The 14,495-nt window shown below is 42.3% G+C and overlaps 1 protein-coding gene across 2 annotated transcripts; it reads right to left on the bottom strand.

Moving 5' to 3' along the window:
* Positions 1 to 42: 42 nt before the first annotated feature.
* On the bottom strand, positions 43 to 14,448 carry rnft2 (ring finger protein, transmembrane 2). Of its 2 annotated transcripts, XM_069138398.1 has the most exons (10): positions 14,308 to 14,448; positions 14,148 to 14,225; positions 12,219 to 12,733; positions 12,021 to 12,097; positions 11,124 to 11,224; positions 10,630 to 10,783; positions 5,935 to 6,084; positions 1,411 to 1,476; positions 1,221 to 1,322; positions 43 to 1,055 (listed from the first exon to the last, which is right to left on the bottom strand). In XM_069138398.1, exons 2-10 carry the CDS (start codon positions 14,192 to 14,194, stop codon positions 921 to 923), a joined length of 1,347 nt encoding a protein of 448 aa, XP_068994499.1. In that variant the 5' UTR covers positions 14,195 to 14,225; positions 14,308 to 14,448; the 3' UTR covers positions 43 to 920. The 2 variants fall into 2 exon arrangements, with proteins under 2 accessions (XP_068994499.1, XP_068994500.1); XM_069138399.1 differs by lacking the exon at positions 1,411 to 1,476.
* Between the last annotated feature and the right edge of the window lie 47 nt (positions 14,449 to 14,495).

Genomic DNA, 14,495 nt, shown 5'->3' with positions numbered 1-14,495 from the left:
TCTTTGCAGGTGTCATTGCATTCAGACTTGAAACATGATTGGTAAAGTGAGCTAAAGTGCTTTAATTGAAAACCAACAAATGGTTGCACTGCACAGCACATTTTGCACCAATGTGTCAAATAAGCAAACCCAGAATAAAATATACTACGTGAGCCAATTCATAGTAACATTATAAAGAGGGAATAACGGTATGAAATTTGCAATATGGAAGATTATTAAATTTGTATTCAATGAATATAAAGAAAATGTAACTGCACCACACTTGACACAAATCTACAAAATGTTATGATTATTGTGCCGGCCTACACCATAAACAAATATACAGTATAATGCACTGTTTATAGTCGCACACCACTTTACGTTCAGTACTCAATATCTAAATAACTTTACTCAGCAAAAACTGTTTCTACCTACAGACGGTACAAATGCTTGAACTGATTTTCTACTTCCAATCATTCAGACCGATTTCATTTTGTTCAAAGGGTGAATATCAAGATAATTAAATAAAAACCAAAAACAACATCCATAATAAAATCAAAAAGAATACAAACAATACAGTGAACGTGACTTTTTACATCATCAACTCAGTAAATCAAAGTATTTTTTCATGTGACTGAACTGTTATTTTCCGTGTACAACATTGGCCAAGTGTACAAAATGGAACTGTATCACAACAGTCCCGCTTGATGCGTCTTTAATTATGTTTATGCATGTGGCTTCTGCCTAAAGCTTCATATGAAATTATTGGGGTTTTCACATGTTCCCTTCTTGCCTTCTCAAATTAAAAGCACCCTGCGCATTATGGGTTGCTGCAATAATACGTAATCGCCGCGCTAGCCTTTACAGAAAGAAGATGACACAGCATGTGTCTAACGCCACAGTCGCGCCCGTGCGGCTGCGTTCGAGGTGCCGTCGGGAGCTCAGTAGATCTGGAAGTGAGCGGAGGTGGTGCCGTCCTTCCAGCAGCGCAGGGTCTCGATGACGGTGGAGCGGCACAGCGGACACGTTCTCTCGCGGTCGAACCACAAACACAGGCAGTCCTCGCAGAACACGTGCTGCAGGGGGACACCGTGTGTGATGCACGCTTTATTTTCATGACAAGAGAGGCGCAAAATGCACGGCTGGGAGTAAACCACTGCTTTGCCTTTAAATCCATACAAGTTACTTTAAAATCCTTTCTGCAGTTCAAGCTTCCTCTTGCCGGTTTACCGAGTCCTTACCTGACAGAGGAGGGCGACGGGGTCTCTGAAATCAGCCTGACAAATAGCACAAACATCGCCCGCCTCGCTGCACTGCTGACTGCCAGCTCTCACGCCGTAACTCTGGGTGACACAAGAAAAGAAAAACAAATGAAAAAGAGTGAAATTTACAGGACTGACCTGAAAAATGTAACATTTATTTGAACCTGACCTGGGAGCTGCAGAGCATGACCAGGGCCTTGCGTATTGCAGATACACGTCCGCAGATGTCAAAGGACTGCAAATCAAAAAGGACAAAGAACAATCCGTTTTTATGAGAATGACAACTACAGCTGCTCGCAAGCTTCCTGTTCTATATCTCTATATCAAGAGTCTATATCAAGGGTCTCCCACCTTTTTTCCCTCTAAGCTACTTCGACGAAATCAAAGTGTCCGAGAGCTACTCGTGTTTAGTGACATGTATTCACACAGCTGAGCTCCACCCAAACCAGCTGTTCTCTTGTGTGAACAATTTATACTCAACACACACACTTTGTATCACAGCAGGTTAAAGCCATGCCGACAGTTCTGCTTTGACTAAAATACTACCATCAGCTTGCTAACATGCTCCCACTGCTAATGTTTAGATCATGTTTAACAGATAGATCCCCCACGTTTCCCATCTTAGTTAGCTATGAGGTTGATGGGACTGTCTTTAGTTTTGTAGGTAAGTATTGGATATCTTAGACCTGAAGAAACCGAGGCCAACTCCAAGGAACGAGAAGACAGACCCGGAGCTGGTACTGAAATCCTCGGCGCCACGGCACCAGCACGGCTAAAACCTAAACTCAGCAGAACTTTTACGAGGGAGCGTCAAGAATTCAGAGACTGCTCCTGTTGAGCACAAACACACCGCAGCACTGTTACATGCATGGAGCAGGGGAAGCTACAACCTTCATGAGCAAGTATTCCAAGCTACGTAATTTAATCAACATCAGCACTCGAGTTGCACACACTTTAAAAGAGCAGTGTTGGATTCACTGTCATGTAGTGGTGAGGTTGTTACCCTCTCTAGAGTCGTCTGTCTGGGCTACTGTAGAAACATGGCGGGCTCCGTGTTAAAGCAACCGCTCCCTGTGTACATATGAATGAATTCTAACTTAATGAAAACACACAGATTCTTAGTTTCAGGTGATTATACGCCAACTATGAATATTATATTACATTTCTTCCAATAGCTCGCACTAAATCCTACACGCTGTCCCTTTAAGAAGACGCCACTTAACAACATAATGACCGTCATGTCATTGTTTTTGTATACAATGACGTAATCACAAACTGATCAATGCTGTGCGCGTGCTTTTTACTGGTTTTGTCATTTTTTACTTCTTGCTAATTGTTGTCGTTACCTAAAAACTGGAAGTGGAACCTTATAACTTCCTCCACTTACTGCTATCTTGGTATAATGACCAACACGCTTTTGTTTCTCCAAACTTGATTGAACTGGTCCACAGTTATTTAACTGCATGACAGAGAAGCATAACGGCATTGACTCAAACCCAGACGGACATCAGCACACTCTAATACTGAAACTCTGCTGACATGGCCTGCTCCTCAGTGCACGCATGCAGGAAACGGTCCACCCAATTCAACTGAACAAACCAATAACATCAACTTCAACTGTTGAATCACTGCTACAATAACAGAAGCCTGGACTATAATTATCCACACATATACAGTGGGTACGGAAATTATTCAGACCCCTTTAAATTGTTCACTCTTTGTTTCATTGCAGCCATTTGCTAAAATCAAAAAAGTTCATTTTATTTCTCATTAATGTACACTCAGCACCCCATCTTGACAGAAAAAAACAGAAATGTAGAAATTTGTGCAAATTTATTAAAAAAGAAAAACTGAAATATCACATGGTCATAAGTATTCAGACCCTTTGCTCAGTATTGAGTAGAAGCACCTTTTGAGCTAGTACAGCCATGAGTCTTCTTGGGAATGATGCAACAAGCTTTTCACACCTGGATTTGGGGATCCTCTGCCATTCTCCTTGCAGATCCTCTCCAGTTCCGTCAGGTTGGATGGTGAATGTTGGTGGACAGCCATTTTCAGGTCTCTCCAGAGATGCTCAATTGGGTTTAGGTCAGGGCTCTGGCCGGGCCAGTCAAGAATGGTCACAGAGTTGTTCTGAAGCCACTCCTTTGTTATTTTAGCTGTGTGCTTAGGGTCATTGTCTTGTTGGAAGGTGAACCTTCGGCCCAGTCTGAGGTCCAGAGCACTCTGGAAGAGGTTTTCTTCCAGGATATCTCTGTACTTGGCCGCATTCATCTTTCCTTCAATTGCAACCAGTCGTCCCGTCCCTGCAGCTGAAAAACACCCCCATAGCATGATGCTGCCACCACCATGTTTCACTGTTGGGATTGTATTGGGCAGGTGATGAGCAGTGCCCTGTTTTCTCCACACATAACGCTTAGGATTAACGCCAAAAAGTTCAATCTTGGTCTCATCAGACCAGAGAATCTTATTTCTCATAGTCTGGGAGTCCTTCATGTGTTTTTTGGCAAACTCTATGCGGGCTTTCATATGTCTTGCACTGAGGAGAGGCTTCCGTCGGGCCACTCTGCCATAAAGCCCCGACTGGTGGAGGGCTGCAGTGATAGTTGACTTTGTGGAACTTTCTCCCATCTCCCTACTGCATCTCTGGAGCTCAGCCACAGTGATCTTTGGGTTCTTCTTTACCTCTCTCACCAAGGCTCTTCTCCCACGATTGCTCAGTTTGGCTGGACGGCCAGGTCTAGGAAGAGTTCTGGTCGTCCCAAACTTCTTCCATTTAAGGATTATGGAGGCCACTGTGCTCTTAGGAACCTTGAGTGCTGCAGAAATTATTTTGTAACCTTGGCCAGATCTGTGCCTTGCCACAATTCTGTCTCTGAGCTCCTTGGACAGTTCCTTCGACCTCATGATTCTCATTTGCTCTGACATGCACTGTGAGCTGTAAGGTCTTATATAGACAGGTGTGTGCCTTTCCTAATCAAGTCCAATCAGTTTAATTAAACACAGCTGGACTCCAATGAAGGAGTAGAACCATCTCAAGGAGGATCAGAAGAAATGGACAGCATGTGAGTTAAATATGAGTGGCACAGCAAAGGGTCTGAATACTTATGACCATGTGATATTTCAGTTTTTCTTTTTTAATAAATTTGCACAAATTTCTACATTTCTGTTTTTTTCTGTCAACATGGGGTGCTGAGTGTACATTAATGAGAAATAAAATGAACTTTTTTGATTTTAGCAAATGGCTGCAATGAAACAAAGAGTGAAAAATGTAAAGGGGTCTGAATACTTTCCGTACCCACTGTATTGCACAGTCCATGACAATAATAACCTCAGTGTGTAGATGATGTTTGCATCATCCAGAGATTCATTCATTCGAGTTCCACTTAGTTTCACAATGTTGTGACCAATCTGAAACTGACAAGTCTGGAATTTATGAGTCTCTTATATGAGGTGAATTTACTGTGAACGCTGACTGCCAGTTTCCTGCCTCCTCCTCTCATTCTCCTAAGCCAGTCATTTCTCTTTTCAACATCTATTCTTGTTAAAATAATAATGTGCCAATCTGACAGCCCAAAACCAACATTTTTCAAAATTCAGACCTAAAGGTTTTTTCTAATCCAGGAGAATAAACATGAAATATGTTTTTGTTTTTTTCTGAGCACATCCTCCAGCTTTTCTCAAACTGGCAGAGACAGTAACTTTCTCCTTTTAGAAATACCAGACTTAATTACTGACTTGTATGTTTTTCTTTCCACAATCATATCAGACTACTGAATATACTTGGTGGGTGAAAACAGATTAATTAGTGATTACTGCTGCACATCTTGGCTTGTCAAAGTCACTAAGACCGCCTGTCTGTAAGCTTGTTACACCGATTCCAGAGAAAGAGATCTGCATGACTGCTGGGCCTCATGGTTGAGCAGAACCCTGAAAAGATGATTCCTGATGATTTTGATAACCAAATTTTTCATCCAGATTCCCTCTCGTGAAAATTCCCCACTGATCAATACTTATCAGGAAACGTAATGACTGGATTCCCATCAACTTTGCTCCATCATGATTAAATTATTTACAAATACCCAGGAACAAGAATAAAAGTAAAGGTCTTTACATACAGGGGGCATTTTCTTTGTGCAATAATTTACACAATAATATATTTGTTTTGAACTGTTTTTGTAATGAGTATTCTCACTTAGGACATGAATATTAGGTGTTGTGTGGAAATGGAACGACGTCATTGTGTCTGCAGCCACTTGGTATTTCACGACAAAGGGGACAAAGTTTACAAAGGCAATGACCTCGAGGACAACGCGTGGAGCATCACAGAGCCACCAGGCTGTCAGGATATTGTGAGGTCATGTTGGAAGCAGGCTGAGGTGTCACAGCAGGTTTGGCTAATGTACCAAAAATCTCTCTTCTTTTTGTCGAGTGAGGAGGAGCAGGAAGATCATCGCTGGATGAAGCTGAATCCAACATTTTTTTTGACGAATGAGCCAACATGAATGTAGTCAAACCTTTTTCTTTCCAATTCATATTGTTGCCAGTGTAAATACTTTAGATTTTCGTGTTTATTCGTCACGCTCCAGGTGTGCAAAGGCCTTAAGTCTAAAAGGAAGTCTGAAACACCAAAACTAAAGTACAAAAACACCAGTGATGTTTGCAAAATATTCTGCTCCTGGGAGATGAATACCTTGCAGAGGCTGTAGATGATGATGAGTGTCGCTCCCAGGAAGTAACTGTTTGAGGGGTCTTCTCCCATGATGTACTTGTACCACAACTGGACGGGCACCAGGGCCCGAAACAGCTGGCTCAGCTCCTCGATCAGCAGGTAGAACTTACCCTGGACAAACACACAACATTACAAACTACAGGCTTTCCTTTGAATCAAACTTTGAAGCAGATGGCAGCGACTGGTGGTGCCATTGTGAATGTGTAAAAGTCAGCATTTCTGAAAAAGAAACAGAAAAAACCCAAGTTTCAACTTGTATATATATATAGTTGAAATTTTATATAAATATATGAAATATATAAAAATATATAAAAAAACAAACACAGTATTGAGACAATATGTATTCTTTCTTTGATCCACTCACTAACTGCCCAAAAAGCACAAAGAGCTCAGCAGCTTCGAGGCACTCTTCTATCTAGTCAAGAGCAGTGTGGTATTAAAAGCTTAAAACAGCATGCCTCCAGCCCAAACATGGCCGCCATCCAGATCTCCGCAGTTTCACAGCGGTACAGGCAATTTCCCCACACTGCAAGGGAAACTGGCAGCGGCTCTCTCCACCTGCTACCCAGTGCCCACATTAAGTCCGGCCCTATGGGGGCTCGCTAGCTGTCTTTAAAGGACCCTCCCCTCCGTAATCACAGAGAAGAAATCGACTTCTGCCCCCTCTGTAACAAAGTGTGCGTTGAGTGAATTGGGGACAGTTCAAAAACAGAGGCGACCGAAATGAAGGCAAAGTTGATTCCCAGGTGGCCCCCGAGGCATCCCTGCTTGCATAATGACTTCCTGGATGGTGGCCGACAAAGATTGATGACTGTGGGTAAAGAGGCAGGAGCAGCCCGGTTGGTAGGGGAGGAAGACTTCTGCTAACTGCTAATTCATCTTCCTTATTGTCCCCGCAGCCTCGTATCCCACGGTGCCCATCACGCCCACGCAAAAACTGTCAAATTTAAAAGTTTGGACACGAGCCAGTCAGTCGGAGTAAGCCCCACTGCAGGCTATGTTTGAGTAGGTCCCTGCTTATTTATTACTTTACATTCTAATCTGCAGGCCTGGTATTATTGCATTTTATTCATTTAGTTTGGGACTAAGTGTGCGGGGATATGTATTTTGGTTTTAAATTGTTATGGCCGCAATTTGTGTCTGCTTCGATACCCAGAAACGATTGGTCAACCAAACCAGCTTTTTCTTTCTCCATGGATTTTCTTTTAAAGCCGTTTTTGTTGTAAACAAACAACATTTTTTGACTTTTCTGACTCATTAAAACACACTGGAGGACAAACAAATGTACCGAATACATATCTTTCGAATAAAATTAGTGTAATTTGTACTACTACTTATTCCAAACACTCCATTCAAATTTAATTGCGTTTTGACTTTAAAGGATGAGGTTGGACATTTTAATTGTGGTCAACAAATCCCATGAAAAGACCAGCAATGAATGTGTCCAAACATTGATTAGCAATTCGTCTCTGCCTTCGGGCTCCACTGTTGTCCACAAACTACTACAAACATATCACGGACATCACTCGGTGACATGCAACTTCATCACAAAGAATGCAGGTGGATTTGTAGAAAATAATCACAATCCACAAATATAAAATTTAAGAGTTTGTAACTTTATATTTATCTATTCTTATTATTCTTATTATCTATTATTTATCTATTTTTTTGTCACTATCTTACAACAATTTTTGAAAAACAAATAATAAATTAGTCAAACTTTCATTTGACATTTAGAATCCATCTATTATCTATACCCGCTGTGTCCTGTGCAGGGTCTCTGTCAGCCTGTCCCAGCTGACTTTGGGTGAAGGCGGGATACAACCAGGGCATGTCACCAGTCCATCACAGGGCCAACATAAAAAGACAAACACTCACATTCACACCTCTGGCCAAATTAGAACCCCAAATTAACATAATTACCCAACGAACAGGCATTTCTTTGGACTGTAGGAGGAAGTCGGAGCATCCTGAGAAAACCCTCAGACAGTGAAAACGCACAAATTCCAATCAGAAAGGCTCCAGCCGACCAGCAGGGTCAAAACGAGACGCTTCTTGCTGCGAGGCAACACTGCTAACCACTGCACAATCTTGTCCTACCTCGTTAGTCAAACAATTAAATTAAAATCCTAATCAACTGCAAAAAGAATCATGAAATCTTGCATTACTTCTCAACTTTTGACCGATGCTCCTATTTGAATTATTTCCCACAGCTACAGAAAGTCTTCACATTAAATCCTGCTGGAGGCAAACACAACACACGTTTACAAAATTATCAGAGCAAAAATAAATTCCAAATCCATATCAGCAACACTGAATTTAAGAGCTACTGGATAACCAAAAACAAATTTGGCATAAGAATGAAAATACCCAAAAAGTTGAGACACCACACAGTTATTAAGATTCACACACAAGCAGATCTGAGGCGTTAAAACAAAGCTGTCATGGAACTTGTGAATGCGTGCCTGCTGTTACCTGCAGACTCAGTGATCATGTTGGATCATGTCTGCGGCTCGGTGCAGTAATGAACTTCAAAGGCCGATTATGGGACTTCATGGGGCTCAGAAAAGGCAGGACTGTTTGGTCTCCATGAGCAGAATAAGAAATAATGATACAATCTGGGATTCCCTAAAACTCAACATGTGTCCCATCAAAGCTGTCAGATCCTGTACATCTGTGTGTGCGTGCGCGTGTGTGTGTGTATGCGTGCGCGTGTGTGTGTGTGTGCGCGCGCGCGTGTGCGTGTGTGTGTGCGCGTGTGGGTGTGTGGGTGTGTGCGTGTGTGTGAGTGTGTGAGCGGAGGATACAGGTAATGGTCCAGCTCCAGGGAGGGATGACCTCACCCCTGCAAACCCCTTGAGGGCAAATGAGCTCAGTTGCTTGCTGGTGTGGTTCCGATAGGCCTCTGGGTTTGTTTATCAGTGGAAAATTTAATCCTAATACTTTGTAACCCCCCCCCCCCCTCCCTCCCTCCCTTCCACTCACCCTCCTCCTCCTCCTCCCATCTAACACACAAACACAGACTGGGAATATGAGCTGTACCTGTATGGAAATCAAGTGTGTGCGTGTGTGTGTGTGTGTGTGTGTGTGTGTGTGTGTGTGTGTGCGTGTGTGTGCGTGTGTGTGTGCGTGCGTGCGTGCGTGCGTGTATTTGCAGACATATTCCGTTGCCTCAGGCCAGAAGAACCACGCGAGCAGACACCCACATGCACAAGGCTCACCTAAGGAGCACCATTTAAAACCTTATGAATACAAAACAGTTTCACACTGTGACCCTTCAGCACTTTCTTCACTCAGTGGAGTATTTCATCAGAGTTTGGCCAGTTTTCTTTCTCCAAATCATGAACTAAGTTTTACAACTTTGAGTGAGCTTTCCGTAACTCAACATCGTCTAAGCCGCATTGCAGATAAGCTTGAATATGGCAGTTTGGCAGATGTGTATACTTTGCTTACATGTTTTTAATACGATATTTATCTGATTTTAACTTTTTATTAATGTGTTTGAAGCATAAATCCTCACAATTATAGTTGCTATTAATAATTTTCTTTATAAATTAATATAACTGTTGTTTACTTGTCCTTAACATGTAAGAAAAAGGAAATAATTTGATTTACAATTAATTGTTGTTTGATAAGTGGTAATCAGTTTTTTCTTTTCTTTTCATTTTAACTTAATCATTTCAAATCATTAATCAACTTCAAAAATCTATCAATCATCTCAGCGCTACACATAAAAGGTAAGTCTATTACAACAGCATGATAACTGTTTGTTGACATCATTAAAGGTCCCATATTTGACCCGTTTCTGGTGTTCTATTTAGTCTTGATATCAATAAGATTATATTTTTGCCATTTTAAGTACCAAAAACATCTCTGTTAAGCTTTCCCCTGGAGCTCCAACAACACGTGGCCATTTTGTGTGTCTGGTTTTCAGGCTTATTGATATCAAGTACCGTCTCTTCTGATTGCCGGACTCTTTGCTGAGTGACACGCACCCAGCTCGAATGCAGGTTTACTTCTGTCTTATAGCTTGTTAGCTCTGCAACGGATCGACCGCTTGTGTTTTCTTCAGCACAAAAGTTTGGACTGTGGGCCGTGCTGAGGGCAGACTGATAATAATAATAATAATAACAATAATAATAACTTTATTTCTACAGCGCTTTTCAAAAACAAGTTACGAAGTGCTTTAAATTTCACACACAAAATACGACAGTATAAAATATAATGATAAAATACAACAGAAATAAAACAGACAAAAAAAAAAAACAGACAGTCAATCAATGAAAAAAAAAAGTCAACAAAAGGCAAGTCTAAAATAGTGCGTTTTTAAGAGTGACTTAAAAGAAAATTGTTTTCTTTTCCTGATGGCGTGAGCGTGAGTTCGTGACATCACGAACTGTGTGCATTTCTCTGTGGACTGAGCATTTTGAAACTTTCACAATATTTATGTCACCTAAACCAGCTTCATGACAATAAATGGAAATCTGAATGTAGACAACGTGGGACCTTTAAATTTATAGTGATGGTCACAGTTATAATTCATGGATATATATGTTGTGATATATATAGTGTGTCCCATGAAAAAGAAATGAATAGAATCACGTGTCTTCTATAGATGAAAAGAGAAGATCAGCGGAAAGAATGTGGATTTCTTACCCTGGATTTGAAGGCCAGGAGAATCTTGGGCAGAAAGAGGACGAAGCATTTCAGGCCGATGGTGACGAATTTAAGTACAAAGTCGGTGATGCCCACTGCCCAGATCAGTTCAAAGAAGTCAAAGCTGTTGAGGTTGGGCTTGGCAAATATGAGGCTGGAGGAAAAAGAAAACAACAACAACAAAGATCTCGATGACTTGTTATTAGGATGATCTGGTGCTTTTACTGAGGATGGTAGAATGACGAGGAACATGAAGGAAACATGTTTAATGTGGAAACAAAATAATAAAATAAAAGAAATACTCACAAAACAAGACCAGACAAGAACAGGAACAGACCCTAAAAGGAAATGGAGGTAAACATAAAAAATGGCTTATACAACACAAAATGAATGAAAACACGCAAATATAAAATAAATCCAAAACATAAGATGGCAGGCAAAGAAACACACACCTACTATAAAAAAAAAAAAAGAAGCATGCGCTGGTACACTACCTGTTGTGCAGCTCCTCATGACTAAATGTGTAGTAAATATAAACTACATTCCCTCCAAGGAACACGATGATCCACAGAGCAACAAATACAGAGCGTTCCTCCTGGTTACATAAAGAGACACATGCAACTATTTTTGCAACATTAAAATACATTTCAAACACAAAACTCTTGTTTCATTTTGAGAACATATTTAGAGTTAAAGGTTTTTTTCAAAGGTGTTCATATATCATTCATAGTCTGACTCATATTTCATTTTTGCTAACTTTTAGTGAATTTAAGAGAAATCTACAGGCACAAATACACAAAGTGTATTAAAATAGACACCTAAATACGTATTTTGGAAGTTTGCTTCTTTGTTCTGAAAGGAGAAAAATGATGGAAGTAAAACAGCCCAAAATCTCAAAACTGACAAGTGCAAACTAGAAAAATAATGCTTTTGCCTGCAGTGTCGAACCTTAAAAGTACACCAATCAAGACAAATCATTAGACTCAGTGATGTGTCCTTAAACTCATGCACTGATGGAAATACTCACAACTAATCCACAACTAAAAACAGTCCCCAACGAATCCACCAGTTACTCCTGTTTGATTTAAGTTTATTTAAACCTGCATTATTTATATTTAGATATATATATAGATCTAAAATGTGCTGAGATTTAACCCATTTTCCAGATTCCCATATTTAGTAAGAATGAATTGTCCAGACAGTATAGTTGGTCATTATTGAGAGACTGAACACATTGCTGATTTTGGCCTTTTCATAGGATTTGTTTCCAATAAGATAAATAAGAAATAACAACTGCCGTGACCTTTGTTAAAGGAATGTGTGAAAAGCTTAGTCGGACTCTGATCAAAGACTTAGATTTGGATATAATGTAGTTGTTTTTTTTTTTTTACCCGTAATGACACTTGGTGCCTGAACGTGGAATTGGCATACGCAAATGTGCTGGCCATCCCCACACACACAGCAATACCTGCAAGAAAGAGGTGCAACATCATCACCAAACAAGACCTCACGCTGCTGCTGAGACTTCGGTGCAAGTAGTGAACTATAAGAGAGTGTTAGCAGCACTTTTACTCCACAAGCTGGGATACCTAGTTTATGCTGAAAGCAGACTTTAGCCAGCAGAATGAGGATGAAGGGGAAGCCCCTCTGCAGCCAGGTGACCACCGCCTTCAACTCCGACAGAGCAGGAGCCGGGGTGGACTGGTCCTCCTGACCCTCCTCCCTGGAGCTGTGCCTCTCTGAGCCGGCCGCCGTGGTCGCCTGCTGCAGCAGAGAGGAGGTCCTGTGCTGCAGGGGCTGGTGGTGGAAGTGGTGGTGGTGGTGATGGTGGTGCTGGGGTGGCCGAGGGAGAAACGGCCCACCCTCCGTGCGATGGGGGCCCCCCTCTTCTCTGGACGATGCGGTCATCTGGATGAAAACTTCGGGGGGGGTGCCCAAGACTAAGCCGGCAGCCTGGAACTGGGCAGAGGAGACGGAGCCGGAGGGGACGCCCACCAGGCCGGAGAAGATCTGCTGGGGTGAAGCGGGCGAGTCAGGCTTCATGCAGTCGAACACACCACCCTCATCCAGGCTGCTCTCCGATCCCAACGTTTGGCTTCGGCTCCTGAATGGGGGGAAAAAAAAAATACATAAAGCCCGTATGTAGGCATTTTATAAGACGATTTCTTTGAATGTGTAAGAAAAGCTAGTTTCTTTAGAGGTGCCTGTGCTACATCCTACTTGTGCACAGTCAACACGTGACATAAACTACACAACTTATTGATTATTGTTTGACACATCATCTCAAAACTAGTCCACTTATGACCAGCACTCTGTATGTTTTGTGACAGTGTGACATACAAACAAACTAAAATGTGGGGACAACAGATGTTTGTGTGGGACAATGCTGAGAGGTAGTTTAGTTATAAGCAGTTTTCCAGTCTTTGTCATGGCTGCATTTTTTCTTCTTTGTGGTAGTTTCCAAGTCTGGCTCTGCCTGATCACTGTGATCATAGCCTGGAAACCTGCTTCGCATTTATGTTTGCACACCCACTCTGAAGGGCAGACCAACCAGCGACCGCTGTCGGTGCTTAAGGCTGCTGCAGGACTTTCAAAATGAACCTGAGGTCGTAGATGCAACGACTAGAAACTATTCCCAACAGAGAGTAAATCAGACTCATATACTCAGGCTGGCAGTTTCCACCATATTCTGCTGAATTCTGCATAACTTGTGACTTTGTGGTGACTTGCAATTTTTCCCGTTGGGTGACCCAAGTATGCAGCGTTTGATTGACATCAAACACGTCCCCATGACAACAGCCTACTTCTTTCTTTACGGCCTTTGAACTCCTTTTGACTTTTGACAAGTAGAGCTAATCAATCATGTCCGTCATCATGTCAATATGTGGGTCAAGGTATAAAAATGCTGTGCATCTGTGGTGTGTATATATGTGTGTATATATATATATATATATATATATATATATATATGCAGTTATTTTATGATCCAGTATTTCCACAGGCTATGCTCACTGTGTTGTTCTTCTTTGCTACAGCATACTGTACTTTAAGCTGCATGCTGAGGCTGCGATTTGTTCATTGTGTGAAAGTGTTACACTTTAACTTTGAGTACACTCCTGGCAAAAATGTGGAAATCATAAAAGTGCCTTTTAAGGCTCAACCTACTGCAGTATAACAAGGTCTCACTCTACAACAGGTCTCACTCTATAATATATATATATATATATATATATATCTGAGGTCACAACACGTCTCCACCATGTTGGATTCACACTATTGTCCAACATATCATCCTGAACTGCACCATGTGGATTTCTTTCAACTGTATCCAGGACAACTTGTCCCCAAACCACCGGGACAAGTCCCAGACTGCAGGCCGGGGGTTGTCCACGTACATTTGTCTGCAACAACCCACAAAGACATACAGCTGTGTGAAAGCCGCCGTGCAGCCCCCTGCTCCCCCTGCTCCCCCTGCTCCTCCTGCTGCTCCTCCTGCTCCCCCTGCTCCTCCTGCTCACCTGTCAGAGGGCATGCCATCCGTGTTGCTGCTGTGTCTCCTCTGCATGGCATCCCGCTCACCACCACGTGGTCCGGCCCTGTGAACACACGCCGACAGCCTCGGTCACCGGCCGTTTCACACCTGAGACGGTGAGCTGCACAACAACGCGACGCCTTTACCTGAATCCGTCCGGTGAGCCGCCCTCCAGCTCTGTTCATGGTTGGCGTGAAGCGGTTCGCTCGGTTTGGTCCTGCTGCTGCTGAAAGGTTCCGCTCAAAACACTTCCTGTATGACGTCACCGAGGGCAGCATCCCGCCAATCAGCGTCCTCGGTGCCACCGCACCACATCCGGGTGTCGGACATTCGT

Source organism: Embiotoca jacksoni, unplaced genomic scaffold (genome assembly GCF_022577435.1).
Source record: "Embiotoca jacksoni isolate LCO1_2020_lvr unplaced genomic scaffold, fEmbJac1.0.p SCAF_8, whole genome shotgun sequence".
Lineage (NCBI taxonomy): Eukaryota > Metazoa > Chordata > Actinopteri > Embiotocidae > Embiotoca > Embiotoca jacksoni.
This window is presented reverse-complemented; position numbering and strand designations above follow the sequence as displayed.